The following is a 19912-nucleotide window of genomic DNA, read 5'->3' on the forward strand; positions in this document are numbered from 1 at the left end:
CTTTATCTCTTACATGTACCAGCAAAATGTTCCACAGTGGTTAATTGAGTAATGGAATATCTGTATCATGAAAGGCAAATTCACCAAAACAATAAAAATCACATTTATTTAACATCATCTGAAAATGTTTAAGATAAAATATAATATGAAAACAAGTCATAAAACTAAGTGGAGCATTTCATTATTTTAAGTACTATATGCATATTTTTTTCCAAAACAATGAAATTACAAAGTTTGAGAATGATTTTTATTTTATTCTTTTATATTGTTCTATACTTTATAACATTTCTAATTTTAACATGTATTAGAAGCAAAATATAGCATCTGGAATATTTGATATTTAACAGAGGAGATCAGAGAAGACCTCGCTGAGAGGTGGCATCTGAGAAAAGCAATTAAGCAGGGGAACCATTTGACTACAGGGAGCAGGAAGGGAAGGGCCCTCTGTGGAGGGTGCACTTGCACATCCTAGGAACAGCAGGGCCTGGGAGTGAGAAGACTGAACCAGGAGGAAAATGGTGGGAGGTAAGATTCTGGAGGCACGGAGGAGAGGGCCAAATATTATGGGGCCTTGAAGACCACTGTAAGCACTTTGGCTGTGCTTTGAGAGAGATGGGAAGTTACTGGGATTGGATCTGGTATGACACAAAAGATCACTCTGGCTAATATACTGAGAAGAGATTATAAAGAGGCCAGCATGGAAGCTAGCACATGAGTTAGGAGCTTAGTGCATTAATCCAAGCGGGAGATGACTGCAGCTCAATGGTGCAGATGGTAGGAAATGATTAGACACTAGGTAAATTTTGAAGTTAGGGTCAACTGGATATGCTAACAATTTTGGACCTGGACTGTAAGAGAAAAAAGAGGAGCTGAGAATGACTCCAATTGTTTTAACATGAGCTTCTGGATGACCATTCAGATCTTAAGAGCACTTGGTAGATAAAATGATAAGCCAAAATTTGTAATAATAGAAAATTTAATAGGATCAATATGAATCTCTGTATTTGTGGTTCTAAATCATTGTTTCATGTAAACATCAACAGATATGAACACATGCACCACCTCATCATGATTGAGATGGGGAAAACTTTGCAGGGATAAATTTTTGGCTAGGTAGTAAGATCAGAGATTAAATTTGGACATACAGATATTTAAACACGTGCTAATCATACAGGTGGAGAGGTTCTGTAAGTGTTGGAAGCATAAGCCTGCACTCCACATGGTCTGGGCTGGAGATAAAAATTTTGAAGGGTGTTTATTGATGTTTTGTGAGGATTAACTGAGCTAATCTACATAAAATGCTTAGACCGTCCTGGAAGAGCCACCACCACATACAGATGAACAGTCTCTATAGTGCAGACCTTCAAGTGTCATCTAGATAAGACAACACTCTGAAGGATGCTAGTGGGTGCTCTTGATGGCCTTGGCTGGTTCATTCTAAGTGCTCATAAATGTACCCATCATTATTACTACTGTGGACTGCAAACAGCAGACACATCTTAGCTTATTCTTTAAGACTGTTGGTAAGGTTTCCCAGTTTGTTCAGATCCCTCATTTATATGTTCAGAAATGCATTTGACACTGATTGGAACTAATTCTGTTCCACAGTAGGTAGGTGGAATTCTTATATTCAGTTCTGTGCTAACAGCTGTAAACAGTGATAATTAAAGCTCTCAAATTTTTGAGTTGGAAGAAATGTTTGACAGTATCAAATATTACAGCTTCTATTTTTTTCAGGAAAAAATATATTTTTCCTCATGAGTCATTTTTTGTTACTGATAGTATGACTTTGCCAAAAGCCATTTGGTCCCTTTATGATTATTCCTTTTGAAGTCCTTTTCTATTGGTTATAACCTAAAGGATTTTGAAAATGTACTGGGAGAAGTATAGGATATATGGAACAGTAATATCACAATATTGCATATATAACATTGTGTCAGATCTCTCTGTTCAGTGAGAAATATAATTCCTTTGGTCTATTAATGTGCATTTTATTTTGGCATAATATGTATTAAATTTCTTTTATTATGAACTCTTATGATCATATGAGTCTGCACATGTGATAATAAACAACCTTACATTTTAAATAGATTCTCATCATATTCCATTTGCCTGTGAAATTTGTCTAGATCTGTTCATTCTACTTGAATCTAAATGTAGAAACAGATCTAAACTCAACACACTAATAGAAGAGCTGGTTTACTCCTATGTATGATTTAAGAGGTTTTAAAAATGGCATTCTTATGGATTTTCCCACCACACTCTACCAAGCATTGCATGTGTACCTGGAGTTTCTGCCATTATTATTTCTGCTCTAGATTGATTTGTGTTTACAGAAGACCTCAGGAAAAGTGAAGGTTTGCTAAGAAGTCTCAGTACTTTCAAACCTTTGCACAATTCTGTGTGCCAGATCACTGGTCAGTCCATTAGCTGTTTGTTCATAATCCCATCTGAGGCGAGTCTAAGGGAGACACTCTTTGCTAGGTTAGCAATGGGAAACTGAGCACCTGAGGAAAGGATGCATAGAGGTGTTTCAGGCTAAACAATGTATTTCATACTTCTGTTCAAAATTAATCTTGATCACAAGTATAAGTGCTACTCTATAGATTGTTTGACTGAATCCCAATACTGCTTGTAGAAAAACCAAGTTTAATGAAGTTGACATTACCTTTGACATTACCTACTTCTTTTTCAATCCAGGGATTACTTTAGTCACTTTAAACTGCTAACTCCTGATTTAATTTATTGATAGATGAAAAATTCCACCTATATGTATTTTTAATTTCTAACTTTGCCTTCCTCATTAGTGAAAAATACCTGCCCATCTTTTTCTGAATAGCAAACTGTATAAAAAAGTTTCCATTTAGTAACTGATTTTTTAATAATAGGCAAGATAAGAATATTGAATTGTGACTGGAAGAAAATTGTAAAGTAATTTATATAACAAAAGTGTGGGACTAAATAAACACATGACAATGAGAGCCATCAGACAAGAACAAGGGATGTATTAACATCTGATAAAAACAAGCAATTCCACCATATGGTAATATCGTTCAGTAATGACACCAATATTTGCTTGGAATCATATTGTGACTTTGCTATCATATGGGTAGTTTACAGTAATCTAAATTTTTTAAAAAGCTGTGTATTTTTTTAGGACTTCTGTGAGAGAAATGCAGTTTGATGGATATATATCTATAAATTAAGGTGTAAACACTGGGAAATGAAAGACTGCTAGATTTTTATACTGTTTAATTCTGTAAGTTTGGTTACCAAGCATCTGACCAAATATAACACTTAAAGTATTGTATCAAAATATGGCCATGATACTAACAGAGTTTGGAATTATATACCAAACCATTATTTCTTGTTAATGTTTTGTCATTTTAGAACCATTGTCATGGTTTCTTTTAAAAAATATGGGTTCCTGTATCTCACCCCAGACTACAAAAGCAGCATTTTGCACAAGCTACTGAAGTGTCAACATTACATTTTAGGAACCATAATCCAAGACACTGTCTTCTACCCTGCAAGTCAAACCACATCATTTAAATGATCAAAAACTTTGACCAACTCCATGAAGTCTTTACAGTGTCAACTACAACCTGTTTAAAAGACTTTCAAGGCACTTTGTAAACTCATACTCCAGCTGTTATTCCTATGAAAACTGCTAAAGGGACCATAGACTACTCATTATGGTTCCAAAGAGTTGGGCTCATCTATGCCCCGGAGTCATTGCTTAGGTTAATCATTCAGCCCAGAATTCTCCTAGTCTACTCTCCTTTACTGGACAAACTAGACATTTAAGCCCAATTGAAATGCCCATCCCTCTGCATAGCCTTTTTCAAATCCTTCCTCTCCACTTTATGCATATCTGTGTTTTAGAAAATATTATGATTATCATAATTATTTGCCTATTTTTTCTACCTATTTCCTAGTCTTTGAGGGCAAGACACTGACCTACTCATCTTTGTATCCTCTGTTCAAGAATAGGGGCTGGTTTAGTTTAGACTTTCAATAAATGTTCCACTTCCCTTTTTGAGTTACATGGTCATGAAAAAGATACTACTCTCTCACTCATTTCCCAGTAAAATAGTTTTAAGAGGTAAAGACTGATAGTTTTTAAAAGGACTAAAGAAGAATCCAAGGATATAACTGCATTGCAAAAGGCAGTTTGGGGATATAATCTTTTATGGTTGCCAGTGACTTCGTATTTTGTAACTCTTCAACTATCCTGGCATATGACTTGTAGAAAACAGTCCAGTACGTATTAAATCCCATCTCTGCTGTCAGGCATTCCTACAAACAAGGAAAATTTTGGCATTGAATTTATGACTCTTAAAAATATAAAAGTGGCTCAGAGACTCTAGTTCACAACAAAAAGAGTACAAAAGTTACATTTTTAGTAATATCTGCTAGAGAAGCATAAACTTTTGATACTTGCTAACTTGTACAATGAACAAGGCCTTATCGAAGCAGAGGTGATTGCCTGTGAATTAAAAAAGTGCTGATGTGCAATAATCAGCACTTATTTTACAAGATTAAAATGGTTGTTAAAGTGACAGAAATGTTTGTTTAAATTTTGTTTTTAATTTATATTTCACCTTATAATTTAGTCACAATGAGAGAAGTAGAACTTAATTCAAATAACCATGCTTATTACTAAGCTGAATGGAAATTTTTCTCACACAGTTTTAAAAGAATTATTGCAGTAAACAATGAAAAGAATCATGTAGCAGGTTGAGACATGGAAATAGATTTGGATGGCAAATATCAGTACCCCAAAATATTTTTTCTCATTTATATAAGGTTGTATCTGATTGGATCCTCTTTTTGCTGCCCTCATTCTAAAAACATACTACTAGAGAAATAGTTTATAAAACTCAGACTAAAATATTAGTGAGATATAGAGTCTCTTTTCCTCAAGAAATCCACCGGTCTGAGATAATGCATACCTGAGAATAGAGGATGGAAAGAACGTTTCATAAGATATTGGGCCACAGCTAAAGTATTTCTCTTTCTATAAGAGACAAGGAACCTTTCAGAGGCCATACTTGTTCTCTCCACTGAAATGCTCTGGGCTGATCTCATTTGAGATGTCATATAGATAAATCATTTTATAAGGAGCAAGCAGACTTCTGATCCACCAGGCATTACCTTGGAAATGGTCCAGCTTAGCCTGGCTTTGCCCAACTCTTCTTCCGTGAGCTAGAGGACTGTTAAAAATTCAGATTTATTGGCTTCTTTCCTCAAACTTATAAAGGGTGAAAATTAGATACAGAATAACCAAACCCTTCAAAGTAATGCTAAATTAATTTTAAACTCAATTAGAGAAGTAACCATTTCTGTTTCCACTTAACTCCAATAGTTCCTAATACCTAAGTGCAGAAGGTACTCAAGAAATACTTATAGATAGATTGATGGAAGGAAGGAAGGTAGGAAAAAAAGTTTATAGATTTTTCCCCCCTATTTTGATAGATAATTATTAAGGAAATCCATTATCTACCCTCTCATCTTCTGACACTTTTGTGCAACAGAAATGTTGGGAACAAAAAGCTAAAAACATATTAAACATAATAGCCCACTACCAATTGTCTATAGGAATCAAACTAACACTGCAGGCATGAAAGTGTGGCAAATGCAATAATTCAGAAATATCTCCAGTCAAATGTTTTGGTCAGATATTTTGACATTTACTTAACTGTAACAGCTCAGTGAAAATAGTGTTAACACAGGTGCCATATATCTCAGTTTGAAGACAAAGGTGAGCTGAACACATGGGCAGATGCCAAAAGACTCACAGGTCTACAGAAAGTGAAATGAAGGGCAGGCCTGAATGAGCAACCATTTATGGAAGCACATTCAGTTCACAGTCCTCTAGCACATTTGGAGTCACAGAATTCTGAAATGTGTGGGCCAAATGATCACATCCATTGGTTTCCCAAAATGGTTGGAGGGAATATAAGACAGTAAAATCCTAGAAGAGAAGCAGTTGTTGGCTTCCTCTTACAGCAGTAATAGATATTTCTGTTTAAATATGAATGAAAATTGGGAACTACCAAACAAAAGCTCCTAATAGCATGTGGATAAGGAAGGTTAAATGACTTAAACTTTGTGTCTTGGAGGGGGCACTGTATCACTCGTTCCCAAGTGGGCCTTGCCATATACTTTGTCAAGAATCGTAAGCCAAGTTTCTAGTAATATTCCCTTCTATATTGGATCGGGGAGTAGGTCTTGGGGTGATAAATTGGAACTGTAGGAATAAGAAGGTAAAAAATAAATGATCCAATAAAAGGATAGCATTGAGAATATTAAATATCTAAAGTTATTTACATTGTTTTTTTCTTTTTAGCTACAGATAGTACTCTGATTACAATGAATAAAGCTAAATATTTTATAATCCCCAAATACAATTAGGGAAGCCTCTTGTGGGTTATCCAATTGTCTATAGGAATCAAACTAACACTGCAGGCATGAAAGTGTGGCAAATGCAATAATTCAGAAATATCTCCAGTCAAATGTTTTGGTCAGATATTTTGACATTTACTTAACTGTAACAGCTCAGTGAAAATAGTGTTAACACAGGTGCCATATATCTCAGTTTGAAGACAAAGGTGAGCTGAACACATGGGCAGATGCCAAAAGACTCACAGGTCTACAGAAAGTGAAATGAAGGGCAGGCCTGAATGAGCAACCATTTATGGAAGCACATTCAGTTCTTCCATAAAGAACTGAATAGAAGCAGAGGTGGGTTATCCTCTGCTTCAGATATCTTCAATTAACAAACCACTGAACGTATCAACTGAAAGGGTTTTAACATATCTAAACAAGCATGTTAACAACTACTTTCTCAAAAGAAAGTTTATACTCAGAAAAAGTTTTCACTGCTTCCCATTTAGTCTCACAGTCTTTTCTAATTTCCGCTGGTATAAATCAATTTAGATTTATTAGCATTATACAAAAGAACTCCAGTAGGTTTTTAATAATAATTATCATTATCACTGATTAAAGTTATATTGTTCAGGCCAGATGGAGTCCTTTTCCTGTCAGCTAGAATGAGCTTGCATTATGTAGTTATAATGTGTTTGGGTCTAAATAAACAGATGGCAGAGTGACAGGATATTATATGCTGGTGATGTCAGCAGCAATGCTTCACAAACAGAACTGCTTTCAATAAACTCTATTGTGGCAAGAATCCTGATACTTTTAACAAGGTGACTGGAATTCAGCCTAAGTGTCATATTCACTTGGGAATAGTACTGTATGTACACTTGCAGAAGGGCAGACCATCAGGATGATCTGAGGTTCAGCCTGAGAAGATATGATGCCTGTTGAGTAGGTTCCTTAGCTGTGGAAACATTTAACATACTGAGTTCCCTCAAGCAGTCCCATAAAGAGAGAAAGAAAAAGATGTCCAAGGTGTAAGAACTTCCAAGTTGAAGAGTTAAAAACTGTGAAGCAAGGAAAGATGAAAACATTTGCTATAACCCTATTCCATAGGTTTTGCTATATAGCTATGTTAAAATAAACATCTTGAATAGGTCTATGTACCTATTCACAATTGAATTAGAAAAATAACAGAAGGTCTAATAAAAACTATATCCTATAGGAAAGCTTTAGTTTGTAATAGGTTTTCATATGTACTTTTCATTCTAAAAATAAGTCCATTCCACATCCCTCCACCCACAAACATTTAGAGTGAAATTTAGAAGCAAACTTCAAAGAAAGCCATTATAATGATTTCTTCTAGGCAGTGTTCTTTTGCTGAGTCCTTAAGGGAGTTTCTCTGTGGACAACTGTATTTGCTGAAGACAATACCCATAGTAGCTCAGTCCTTCAGAGTAAGACGTCATTACAGGAGATCAAGGCTGATATTCGAAAATGAAGGTAGTATTAATACAAATGTTAAAAGAGGTTATCAAATCATTGACATTATGTTTTCTAAAAAACTGAGCTGTTTTAAATACATGAAATTTTTATACAAAGAAGTTGGTTTTCAAATTGGCTGTCACATATAGAGGGCAAGGACAGTATGAAGAAAGGTGCAGACAACCCCAGATTGGTAGGAGACCCTTTTAATAAGCAAAGTAATTTACACATGAGACTTGTCCAGGGTGGCCTCAAAACAAGTCGATCACACGTACCTGCCAGAATCTTAAAAGTTTATATGAAAGCCATATCTGGGTTCAGTCATATATTCACTCCAGATGGTCTCAACAGTGCCTTACTCTCTCAAGGTTATGTCCTTGAAACAGCTGCTTGTATGGGAATAGTAAGCAGGACATACTTCTGAAGGACTGGGGAGGGAGGGAGGAGCCTCTCATTGCCCAGGTCTAGCTTGTGGGTCATCCTACAGCCACATTCCTCCCCACAACCTCCCCTCCCAAGAGGTAATCTAAAATATGTATGTAATCTCTTATTCTAATCGTCTATGATATGTTTGTAAGAATATATTCTTGTTTTCGTAGACTTCGACTCCTTTTTTTAAATTATGATTTAATCATTAATATCTGTTGGTATCAGCATTGAACTGTTGAAATTATATCAAGTAGAGAAGATCAGCAGAATAAAAGTGTTCAGTAGTCAAAGCGAAGTTTATGTCACGTAAATATTTACTTTGGACTCTCTGGGAAAATTTTAAAAATAATTTCTTTTTCTTATAAAATGTCGAGAGGGTTTTGAATACTAGGAGGTTGTATTTCAGCTTCATATATATTTGACATTCAGGTTTTGCTACTTAAGTGGGCATTTTATGAGCTATGTTTCAACTCTAGTATGACATAAAAATCCTCATAAAGGAGCAAGAATATTTCCGTAGAGGAGTTTCTCCTAGTCAGAGTGAAAGATTATAATGTGCATGTGCTTTTTCCTGTTCTGTAGGTGGACGTTGTCATAAGTCCTGTACTGGCCGATGCTGGGGACCCACAGAAAATCACTGCCAGACCTGTAAGTGTTTAACAGTGAGAAAAAAGCATAGCCTTGAAATGGTCAATGGATTTTAATAATTGATGCTTTTCACATTTCAGTCATCAGAAACATGAAAATGAATATTTGCCTCCTCGTGACAGATTTGCTTCTATTCAAGTAAACTGTCCAATTTCATTACTTTCAAATGAAACAAAATATATTATTGCTCCTGTATTTCTTTGTGGTTTCTAGGTTAACAATATCAACAACACAGATGCGGTGATATTAACTTCAGAGTCTGTACATCAGAGGAAGTAGGAAATCCACGTGTGTACATGATGATAATAACTCAACTGCAGGTTCACTATCTTAATACTTTTCCTAAACAGTTACATCACCATTCATTCATTAGAAAAAGGAAAAAAGAACGTCAAGAGCACTGTGTACACACTCTGCTCTAAGCACAGAGATATAAACTATGTGAATTATGGATACAAATTCACTATGAATAACAGTGTGTCTTATTTACCCTTGGTGTGTATTGTCCCTTCTGTTAGTTGTTGAACTATGAGCTATCATCATTTCTAAGACATTTAAATTCAAAGTTTTCTGAATATAAAGATGAAACACCCAATTTTTTTCAGCATTCTTAAAACATATGAACCTTTATTAAAATCAGCAGTGAACTTTTACTAATTTGAAGGATTAATGGTTTCTTTAAAAAAGGAATAACAAAATAGTAAAAAAATAAAAAATAAAAATAAAAATGGCTATATAAATGGTGAAGACTTTTCTTCCTCCAGCCCACCAGGCTTGCCTAGTGTTGCTGAAGTTCTTACATCACTTTTGGGGAATGAATGAGCCTACCTGGGCTACTTTCTGTTGCTAGCTTACATTTAGGAATCGCAGGTTTGGGTTCCTTTCATCTGTTGGGTAGGAGGACCTCAGATGCCTGCTTACAGCTGTGTTGTTCCTCCAGTGCTGGATCCCAAACCAGTTTGCCTTTCTCAACACCTTTCAAAGTTCTCCTTTGTGTTGTTTCCTTAGCATTGTTTCCACGGTATAGCTGCTCCTAGTGGGGAAGGAGAGGGAGAAATTGGTATATGCTATCTTTTCTGGACTAGAAGTCCCATATAGTACTTGTAATAATACTATTAATAAATGAAATCAAATAAAATTATTTTCATTTTATGAAATACAAAATGCAAAATTTTATAGAATACAAAATATACAGTTAAATAATCCTCCCTCCCTTCCTTCCTTCCTCTCTATATAAATGAGGTGTGATCATTCTCTAGCTGATAGGACTATATGAGCTGGAATCTTGGAAGTCACTGTATCAGGACAGAATGGGAAAACTACATATATGGGTTTCAACAATTTTGAAAATTAAGTTTTCCTTCAATTCATACAATGCTCAAAATTCTGAAACTTCTAACTTATTTCAAGAGATTCAATTATGATAGCAAAAATCTACAGAAATTGTCAAAAAGTCATCATTTCCACCAATATCTCTATTCTTAGACAAATCTGGGGACAACTGCCAAGCAGACACCTGCGTGTCCCTGAGGAGCAATTCTCCCCGCCTAGAGTGCTAAGCCACCGAGCTTGTTCTCTGCGGTGCTCTACGCTGAGCCTCAGGGCAGTGCTTCTCAACCAGGGGTGATTTTGCCCCAGGTGATATATGACAATGTCTGGACTGTTTTAGCTGTCACAGCATTCGGTGGGGGTGAAGATGGGGGAGCACCTACTGGCATCTAGTAAGCAGAGGCCAGGGATGTTGTGCAACATCCTGAAACACCCAGGAGAGCCTCACCCTGTCCATACCCAAACAAAGAATAATTACTCAGCACACAATGTTAAAAGCACTAAAGGTTGAGAAATCCTGTAATAGGAGTAGATATTGACTCAGGCTGGGCCAGTCAGGTTCTCTCCCCAGAGCATTTGGGCTTGGGATCCAAAACTGCTGGTTATGCTTTATTATAAACTTGACCTTGAGAAGATATTGATATTAAACCTCATTGACACTTCCATTTTGGAACCATGCGTGTTAAGGAGAAGCAGAAATAACCAGTCCTCAGCGACACAGAAGAATAAATAAGTTATGCAGCTGCAATCCAGAATCAGAGAAGAGAGTCAAAGTTTTTGATGGCTTTTAGCCTCAGGGTCCTTCAGCCTTCGCAGGGTCCAGCTGTACTTCTGTCCGTAGGTACCTGAAGGAATGCAGTGTTCCTCTAGTACATTCCAGTGAGTTTTGTTACTTGCCACCAAACGAGGGTAGAGGGAGTCTTGACCGAGAAAGTCATCAAGCCATAGCTCATATATCAGATCATCAGCCATGAAATCATTTAATTCACCTAAGTTTTCACCATAGAAACCAAGCTTACTATAATAACCTCAAATGGGCTTGATGGTCACTGTGCCTACTCCACAGAATCTATCAAATTTAAATTCAACAGACATTTACAGGTATCTAACGTGAGTAAATACAAATTTTAGAATGTTGTTTATCTGCATGGACCTTTATAATTTATGAATTATTTCTATTTAAAAAATCATTTTCACCTTATTGCTGTGAGTTAAAGAGGAAAGTCATGATTCACCTCACTTTACAACTGGAGAAATATATGCTGAGGAAATGATAAAGGGAGTTGTTAAATTTACACCACTGATACCTGGGATTTCAACCTGAGTGTCTTGAATTTAAAGATAATGCTGGTTCCTGACTACCAGATTATTTAACACAGTTTAGTGGGTGAGGATATTGCATTTGAAATCGGCCAGATGATACAATTCCAGTTGTTTTGACCTTCTATTATGGGAAAGTGACGTAACCGTTCTAAATCTCAGTTACTATATCTATAAAACAGAATTGCACTTACTTCAAAGGGTTGTTATTGTGGATTCAAATTCAATACAATTATGTAGTTGAAATGCTTGAATACTTTTTGGCCTTAACTAAGCACCTAATAAATAATAGCTAATATTTTACTAAACAAAAGGAGAAACTGTTAGAAAACTTAATCCATCTTAAATCTGAATGAATGGATGTGGAACTAAAATTCCTGGAAGCCAGTTCCACCTTGCGAAGGCTACTGAAATCGAAGGCTGGGGAGTGAAAAAGGAAGAGCCCTATCTGTAGTGAAGAAGTGGCTACTTGCCGGTGACATTAGCTCCTATTCTTCCCCTCTCTGCCTGAGCTATGTGACAGGTAAATTACTCACCTATATTTAAAGAGCCCAACTTCTTGAAGCGAAATGTAGCTTATAACTACTCTGAGACATACTTACTGTAAGATCTCAATTTTAGGAATATGGTCACATTGTTTGAGAATTAGACCTCATGAGAGATTCCATAGAGAGATTAAACCTCCAGAGATTCCATAGATATGTAACATGAGCACGATCAATATTTATTTTTTTTAATGTAAAAATTTCCAGGCTTCCTGTAAATATGTATCATGGCCCATTTGTTAGTTAAAATATATTATTTACCCTTAGGCCCACTTGAGACACACTTATCTCTGAACCTTGCCTGAACTTTTTAAAAAATCAGAAAACATGGGCTGTGCAAGATTTTCACAATAGTTCACTTTTGTTGATTGGCCATACAGAAATACATTTTAGTATTTGAAATAAGATACAGTCTTCTATTGTTTACAAATAATTTCTTTCCCTGTGACTGAAATGAACTCACTTTAGTGAGGGCTTCTCTGGAGGTGTTCAGTTTGATGATTTGTTAAATATGTCCTCATTTTTTTGTGGATAATTATTCTTTGAGGTTTTCCATACAGTAAAGCAGAAAGGTAAAAGTGTTTAAAAGGTCCACACTACAGCTAAGGAAATGGAAGTTAAGAATCCATTCACTGGCCACACCGTATCAGTGCCGGCATCATCCCGCAGGTGTCTCCTTCTAAAACAGCAAACATGCTGGGAATTATCCACTGTGTCCCTGAATGGCAAAAGGCACAGTAAAGAAAAAAGATGGAAGCTCAGAGAGAACAAGGCCATGATCATGAATGCCTGTTAGGGTGAAATGAAGCAGAATGACCATCAAGGTGAAAACATCTGAACAGAGATATGGGAAACAAAATCGCTGGGTGCAGCAGTGGTAAGCTTGAGGGGAGGTTTGCAGGAGGCAGAAATTTCAACAAGACGCCCAAAGGAGAGAGAGGTTTCCTTTTGTTTTTGATAGATTTAGTGAAATAGGAGAGCATGAACGAATTAATAGTTTGCTATGGACAACAGCTCACTATACATACCTAAAGAAATTTCGGTGAAACTGTAAATTTTTAGTAAGACTTAGTCACACTTTGTGACTTATTTTGTGTACTGAATTGGGTGCCAGTTAGTTTTGATTCCGTATTAAGTAATTTAAGTGTGTCATCGTTACTTTATAGCATCTGTTAACCTTAAAAGTGAAACAGTCAGTGATTTTACCAGTAAAAATGAGTTTTTTCAGTAATAGCACAGAGTTGCGATCTGGGACACGCAAGCTATAGTAAACCATAGGTATGTCTTGAGAGCAAAGGAGAGGAACAATCTTTTATAGAGGAAAGGGCTGAGTTGGGAGGGCTGTTCTAAGCAGAAACTCCATTGGAGGTAAACGAGTCCCACCTATCATGTATCGTGGCTTCTTATAGGCTTGAGTTGTGCCAGTTTCTCATTAGCTGCGCCATTATGGGGAGGTGCAAGGCAGAAACCTTTCTTCTTTCTTCTGGGTGTAAAGTAGCTAAAATCCTATCTTGTCTGTCTCTTGTAGTGGGGTGCCTGATATTTACAACTGGTAGTTGCAGGCATGAGATCTTTCCCTGCAGGCCTCCCAGCAGGGTTTCAGTGAAGTTTCCCTTAATTAATTTTTGCACATCTAATAATGTTCATACTATAAACTCCAGAACCACCAGCTATTTTTAAATGTTTTTCTAAACAAATTCCTTAAAAAAACAAAAAACAAAAAATACTACTTTAGACGACCTAAAGAATGTAATAAAATCAAAACAATTTTGCCTGGAGTATCTAGTCAAGTGTTCCATTCTTACTGTTTTACTGATGAGTCTGATTTTGTAAAGCATCTTGAATTCATTCAACTTAAGTCCCTTTTGATGTTAGAACATCATGAACCTCTAAACCTAACAAAAATATTTCTCCTGTAGTTACATTTAAAATATTTCACCTGAGTAAATTTAAAGATCTAATTGACTTTATTCACTGATTCACACATCAGGCAGTGTCCTATGTAGCAAACAGAAGGGAGCTCCAAAGAGCTGTACAAAATGTAAGGATTTTATAGACAGGAGGGTGGGATAAGGAAGTTTAACAGAGTGGGTTATTTCAGGCAAAGTTACCTTCCCTTAGGGGAAGGCAGGGGGTCTTATCAATAGATTACCTCACTAGTGCTGACCAGGAAATTCCAGACTGATTGGGTTACAGTTCTGCTCCTGGAAGAGGCTGAAACTGCAGTTACATTAGCTATCAAGTCTTGGTGGAGTTTAGCAAAAGTGACTCCATTTTGGGTCCATTGCTTCTTTTAGGATTGCCACAGTTCAAAATAGAACTTCTGATGGGACACTGAGAGCTGCATTATTGTGGAGCAGTGACTCAGACTTGAAAGTACTTTTAAGCTCAGTTAAATAGAGGCCGCATTGCTCCACAGCACAGCTTAAGTAAATTGATTCAGTGGATTAATGTAGTCATGTCAGGGGAGACAAACTTATCTGCTACATGAAGTCTGAAGCTTATAGAAGTATTATTTAGCAGGCTTACTGGTTAGACTGACAACTCTTTCTGTTCATAAGAACTGAGTCCTAAGATCTAAGCTCTGTAGGTTTAGGTGTGAGAGAGAATAAGCTGTAAGAAATAAATAATAATGATTAAAGGAACAAAGTTATCTCTGTCCCTGCAGGATATGCCAAGCCCACTTATCTCATTTAAAATAGATACTGCATGTCCTTTTTTATCTTTAAGCACTGTATCAGACCAGCTGTCTCTAGCCTCCTATTATCAAGCAGGGTGGCTGTTTCATTTTACACATTCCTTTTGTCCTTCTAGACCTGGTGTCATCTCAGTTAGGCACTGTTGTTTGAGTGAGGAGGTAGGAAAACATATATCAAAAGATTAGATTCTCCCAACCTTTGTATACATTTTGTATTAAAAGTATTATAACTGTTTTCAACTGCCAATCATATAATTCTCTAGGCTGATTATCACTCAATATACTTCTTAGTCTTCAAAGTTGCTTTACAAGGGACATTTCTTGCTTAGAAGCTAACTGAAAATATAAGTACATTAGACAATAGGTTAAAAGAACTGTCTCCTAATCCAAAATATCACATCAAAAAACAAATGAGGAATGCATAGTTCAGCTAGTGGAATGAACAGATATACTCTGTCCATGGAAATGTCCATTAAATTGATTAAAGCTAAGGCATTATTTTAACCAAAGGAGAACTTCTGGTGGAAAAAATACTTTTACAATATTCTTCCCAGGTAGAATACCTCATAATCTTTTTTTTTATTAAAAATAGATAGCATTCAAATTAATACAAGCAATGTATTTGTTCTGTTGTAGATAATTTTGATTAGAAAGTATTGCTATATTGACAAAGTAAAGGCTTTCCAAACAACACTTTATTTGTTTAATGTTTCTATTATAGGATATGCTAGGAAAATTTAGAAGTTATTTAGCATTTTCCTCAGTAATTTATTACACTTGTACATAGGTAAAATTACCTTCAGCAGTTATAAGATATTAAAACTTTCAGTATAATAATAGGAAAAAAAACACAAAAAACCTTGGCCTGGCTTATGGATCCTATTTACTTCTAGTGCAAATTTTAGAATCATATTTATATTACATTGTTGAGGAGGAGGAAGTTTCCTCTACCCCTGGATGTTTTCCTAGCCAGTGTAAGCATCAAATTGACATGAGACAGATTAACAGGAAAAAAAATAAACACTTTCATTAAGTATGTATGGGGAAGTCATAGACATGGGTTCCAAAGACATTCAGGGACAGTGACGTACACATGTTATCCTGTACCAAGGAGTCTCCTTCTGAGACTTTGAAGGAAAAGGGAAGTAATTCACAGTAATATGAAAAGAGTAAATATTTGGTTAACAAAGTCCTTGATGGGCCACCAAGAAACAATGAGGGGGCACACAGAGAAATTTTAGCAGACTTAGCCACATCTCTCCCTGTCTACCATGCCTAGTCTCTATTATAATATAGCTGTCTATGGTGATAGCTCTCTTGGAGTAGTTCCTCCATCTAAATTATTTTTGTGCAGTTACGTCAGGTGTATATGTGTGCATGGGGGGGTGGGAGGGGTGTCAAAGTATCTTCCTGACTCTTTGAGGCCTTCATGGTTTTCAGTTCAAAATAATCTCCATGCAAAAGCAACACATGTTGGGATGGCCTGCTATAATATAATATACATGTATTATATGATATGTATCTCCTTTTATTTATCCTAAAATATATCTGAAACTAGAGAAAATAATAATATATTTTTCTTCATCAAAATTTCAGCCAAGAAAATACATCAGTTTACAACTAAATTGTGCTTTTTTCCATGAAATTTCCAAAAGTTTCCTGTAGATTGTAAAACCAAAATGACAAATTTTGAAAATAGTGCATTAATTATAATAACATACATGCCTACACATACCATTTGTCTCAAGTGTAATTGTTATTTACAATCTTTGTAGGGTGTAGGTTATTTAAAACGATGGAGTTGATGTGGTAAATATCCAATTAGAGCAGAGAAAGCAGGTGGAAGCTAATGGGGGAAAGAGAGAGGTGAGCCAGCAGGCTCCATCAATCAGGATGACAGTGAGCCTTTGTAAAAAGCCAGCATCTTTAATTAAAACCCTTGTATTTAACTAATAACTTTGCATGTCCATAAGCCTTCTTATTGATTTCAATTATTTTCTGTTTTCCTTTTCTGGATTTGTAGTTTCTGGAGACATGAAAAATTAAGGGAACCATTGCAATACATGGATTACTTGCATACATTTCTAAAATGATGATCATCTAGAACATTTACAAAGTGTTTTAATAACACAATAATTTACTTGTAGAAAATTAAAGAATAATCTCCTTTAATATGTGTTCAATCTGATGGAAGTTGATAATATGTGTTGTAATTTGACGACCTTTTATGAAGGATTTAAAAGAATAGATGTTTTCCATTTTAACTACAGGAGATACAGTTTTTTGAAATGCTCTAAAAAACACAGTTTAATGTGATTCAGGAGATTTTTCTTAATGCTATACTAAAGATCGAGGTGTATAACGGAAGTATATAAAAGTATGCCTGTTCTCTGGAAATGCTCTGGGTATAAGACAATGACGAGGAATGTTTGAAAAGGTCAAAAAGGATCCTGACCCATGGTCATGAGGAGATTAGAGATGTAGTCCTAAACTAACCCAATTTCAAGAAACTGTTTCCTCAAGTTTTTTCATCTATACAATGAAAAGATTGAGAAAGGTGATTTCTGTTCATGCTTCCTTGCATGGTTAGGATGTTTGTATGTGTGTATGTGCAGTACTTTTTTACAGATATAGATTATGTAGACATAGGTCCAGTTACTGATGCTCTTGGGCCAATACTACTTACTGTTAGCCTCCATAGACATTTCCCTGATCAGAGCCAGTGTTATGACTGGACTGACCTTTGTGGTTCTTATGATTACAAGGCACACCTCAGCAACTATCAGGAAACTTTGAAAAAAAAAGATTTATTACTTAAAGTCCTGGAGGGCACATGGCATGCCATAGGCTCACGCTGAGGCTGCAGGGAGACATCGAGAGGGAGAAAGTGTGGACCTGGGTCACTGGGGTCAAGGATGAGATGCTAGGGTTACATGGGTTCACTATTGGTTAATTTAAAACATAAGAGTGTGAATAAGGGAAAAAGCTAGATCAAAGAGTCAGTTATCACTGGTATCCAGAGCTTTCTGAAAGGGGAACTTCATGCATGGGGAGGTCTGGTTTCTTATCCAGGTGCTTTACTAGCAACTGTCTCATACAGCTGGCAATACGTTTATGTGAGATGGATGTTTTTGAAATAGATGTGTCAGTAAATAAAAGCTTCATGTCAGGCACTTACATTATAAGCAGAAAGCTTGTCAGGCACTTAAACTGCAGGAATGCAGACTGGGGTTTGGTGATGGTAGGTAATCTGATCAGCAAGATCCGAGAGTGAATAGTATACATTTGAAGGATTATTGGGAGGTCACTGTAAAGAACAGTCAGAAATATATGGAAATGTTACCATTAGAATTTTGTTATTCTGATAGTGATGAGAGTTTATTCTGAATGATTTATGTATTTGCAAACCTAAGAGCTCACTGTCATTAGAGTAACTATCTTTGACTACTGAAGAGAAAATTTCTAAATTATCTGCATGTGACATCAGAGTGTTGCCTAATGAATAGGACACTTGTACTCACTGTTTGCTGTAGAAATGGAAAGAAGTGTGAGATTTCATTCCTGCAAAAGCAAATACTTATATCCATTCTCATGGTTAGGGAATTGGGCAAGCCTGGAGAAAAATATCCTCCTTAGAGTTCTGCTTTGTATTAACCTGAAGTATATCATCTTTTTATTGATTTACCTGGTTCAGTTGCAGGAAAAATTAAGTAAATGGCATGCAAGTAAGGTGAAAAAGAAGGCATTGCTAGATACTTGTCAATTTCACTCATTATATTAGAATAATTGTGAATTGTCTAAATATCAGAAATTTTACATTTCTAAAATCAATATAAATTGTATACATTATTTGAAAATTTATAATATTATCATGGCTATTTCTCTCCACTGGCATGAGCATTTTTGAAAAAAACAAATAGTCACTATGTTAATTTATGTTGAAGTTATAAAAGAGACCCCAAAATTATCTTCACATATTACTACTTCATTAATAATGGTTATTTTTGGTTTACCTAAAGTCCTTTTGTCTACTACATTTGTTATATTGGAGTTGATAGAGTATTATGCTACAAAAGGGCCTTCAGCTTTGTTTGGATTTGAGTATTTATTGAATAGTTATACAAGTGACTATTTTCCTGTACAATGTGAATGTTGAATGTGTTTAAAATGTGTTTCATTTAATTAACTAGAAGACAGAGAGGCATGGGAGGGTTGGGAGGTTGGGACAGAAAGACAGATTGATGCAGGTAGTTGATGATTTTTTTAAATAAAAATCAAACTGCAACATTTCACCAAAACATAACAGAAAACTTAAATGATTGGAGAGTTACCACATTCTAAGATGTGAAGATTCGTAGTATGAAATTGTCATTTCTTATAAAATTAATTTACACATTGAACACATCAATTCTCATTTTTTAATTGAGCAAGAATAGTGTAACATAGCTCTTGAATGTACACTTAATAACATAGCCAGATATTTGAAAAGGAGAACTATATGGAAGGATTTTTACCCATAAAATATAAAAAAATCAAATTGGCTTTATTTAATGTCATGACTCAGGCAGCATCCCAGCTTGAGATAGAAAGGAGCTTCTCTCAGCTATAGAAATTTTACATTTCTAAAATCAATATAAATTGTATACATTATTTGAAAATTTATAATATTATCATGGCTATTTCTCTCCACTGGCATGAGCATTTTTGAAAAAAACAAATAGTCACTATGTTAATTTATAGTTTATAAAAGGAATCACTATATATAATTTATAATTTATAAAAGGAAAAGTGTTTAAGGGTAGAAAGTGGGGTAGAAAAATGGAAATTATTAGCATAGAATATGTTGTTTCAGGCAAGGTGTCTTTCTAAGGGGAACAAAAGGAATCTCAGGTTATCTCAGGAGTGCTGACCAGGTAATTCCACATTAACCTGTTAAAGATTACATTCCTGGAAAGTTGAAACTTGCAATTAGATTAGGCATTGAGTTTGATTTTGCTAATGTGGGATGTAGCACAAGTAACTATTTTGGAGCTGCTATTACCTTTTTGACAATTTCTCCTCTGATGATCAGATT

At 35.6% G+C, this 19912-nt stretch overlaps 1 protein-coding gene across 5 annotated transcripts in view; it reads left to right on the top strand.

Annotated features, from left to right (window-relative positions):
- The window catches only part of ERBB4 (erb-b2 receptor tyrosine kinase 4), a 1111691-nt gene that overhangs the window by 741122 nt on the left and 350657 nt on the right, over nt 1-19912 (top strand). For all 5 annotated transcript variants that reach the window (XM_073218152.1, XM_073218154.1, XM_073218156.1 and 2 more), the window contains exon 5: nt 8881-8946. In XM_073218152.1, coding sequence (XP_073074253.1) covers nt 8881-8946 — 66 coding nt within the window. The remainder of the gene's footprint in view (nt 1-8880; nt 8947-19912) is intronic.

The sequence above is a fragment of the Manis javanica genome, chromosome 12, assembly GCF_040802235.1.
Source record: "Manis javanica isolate MJ-LG chromosome 12, MJ_LKY, whole genome shotgun sequence".
NCBI lineage: Eukaryota > Metazoa > Chordata > Mammalia > Pholidota > Manidae > Manis > Manis javanica.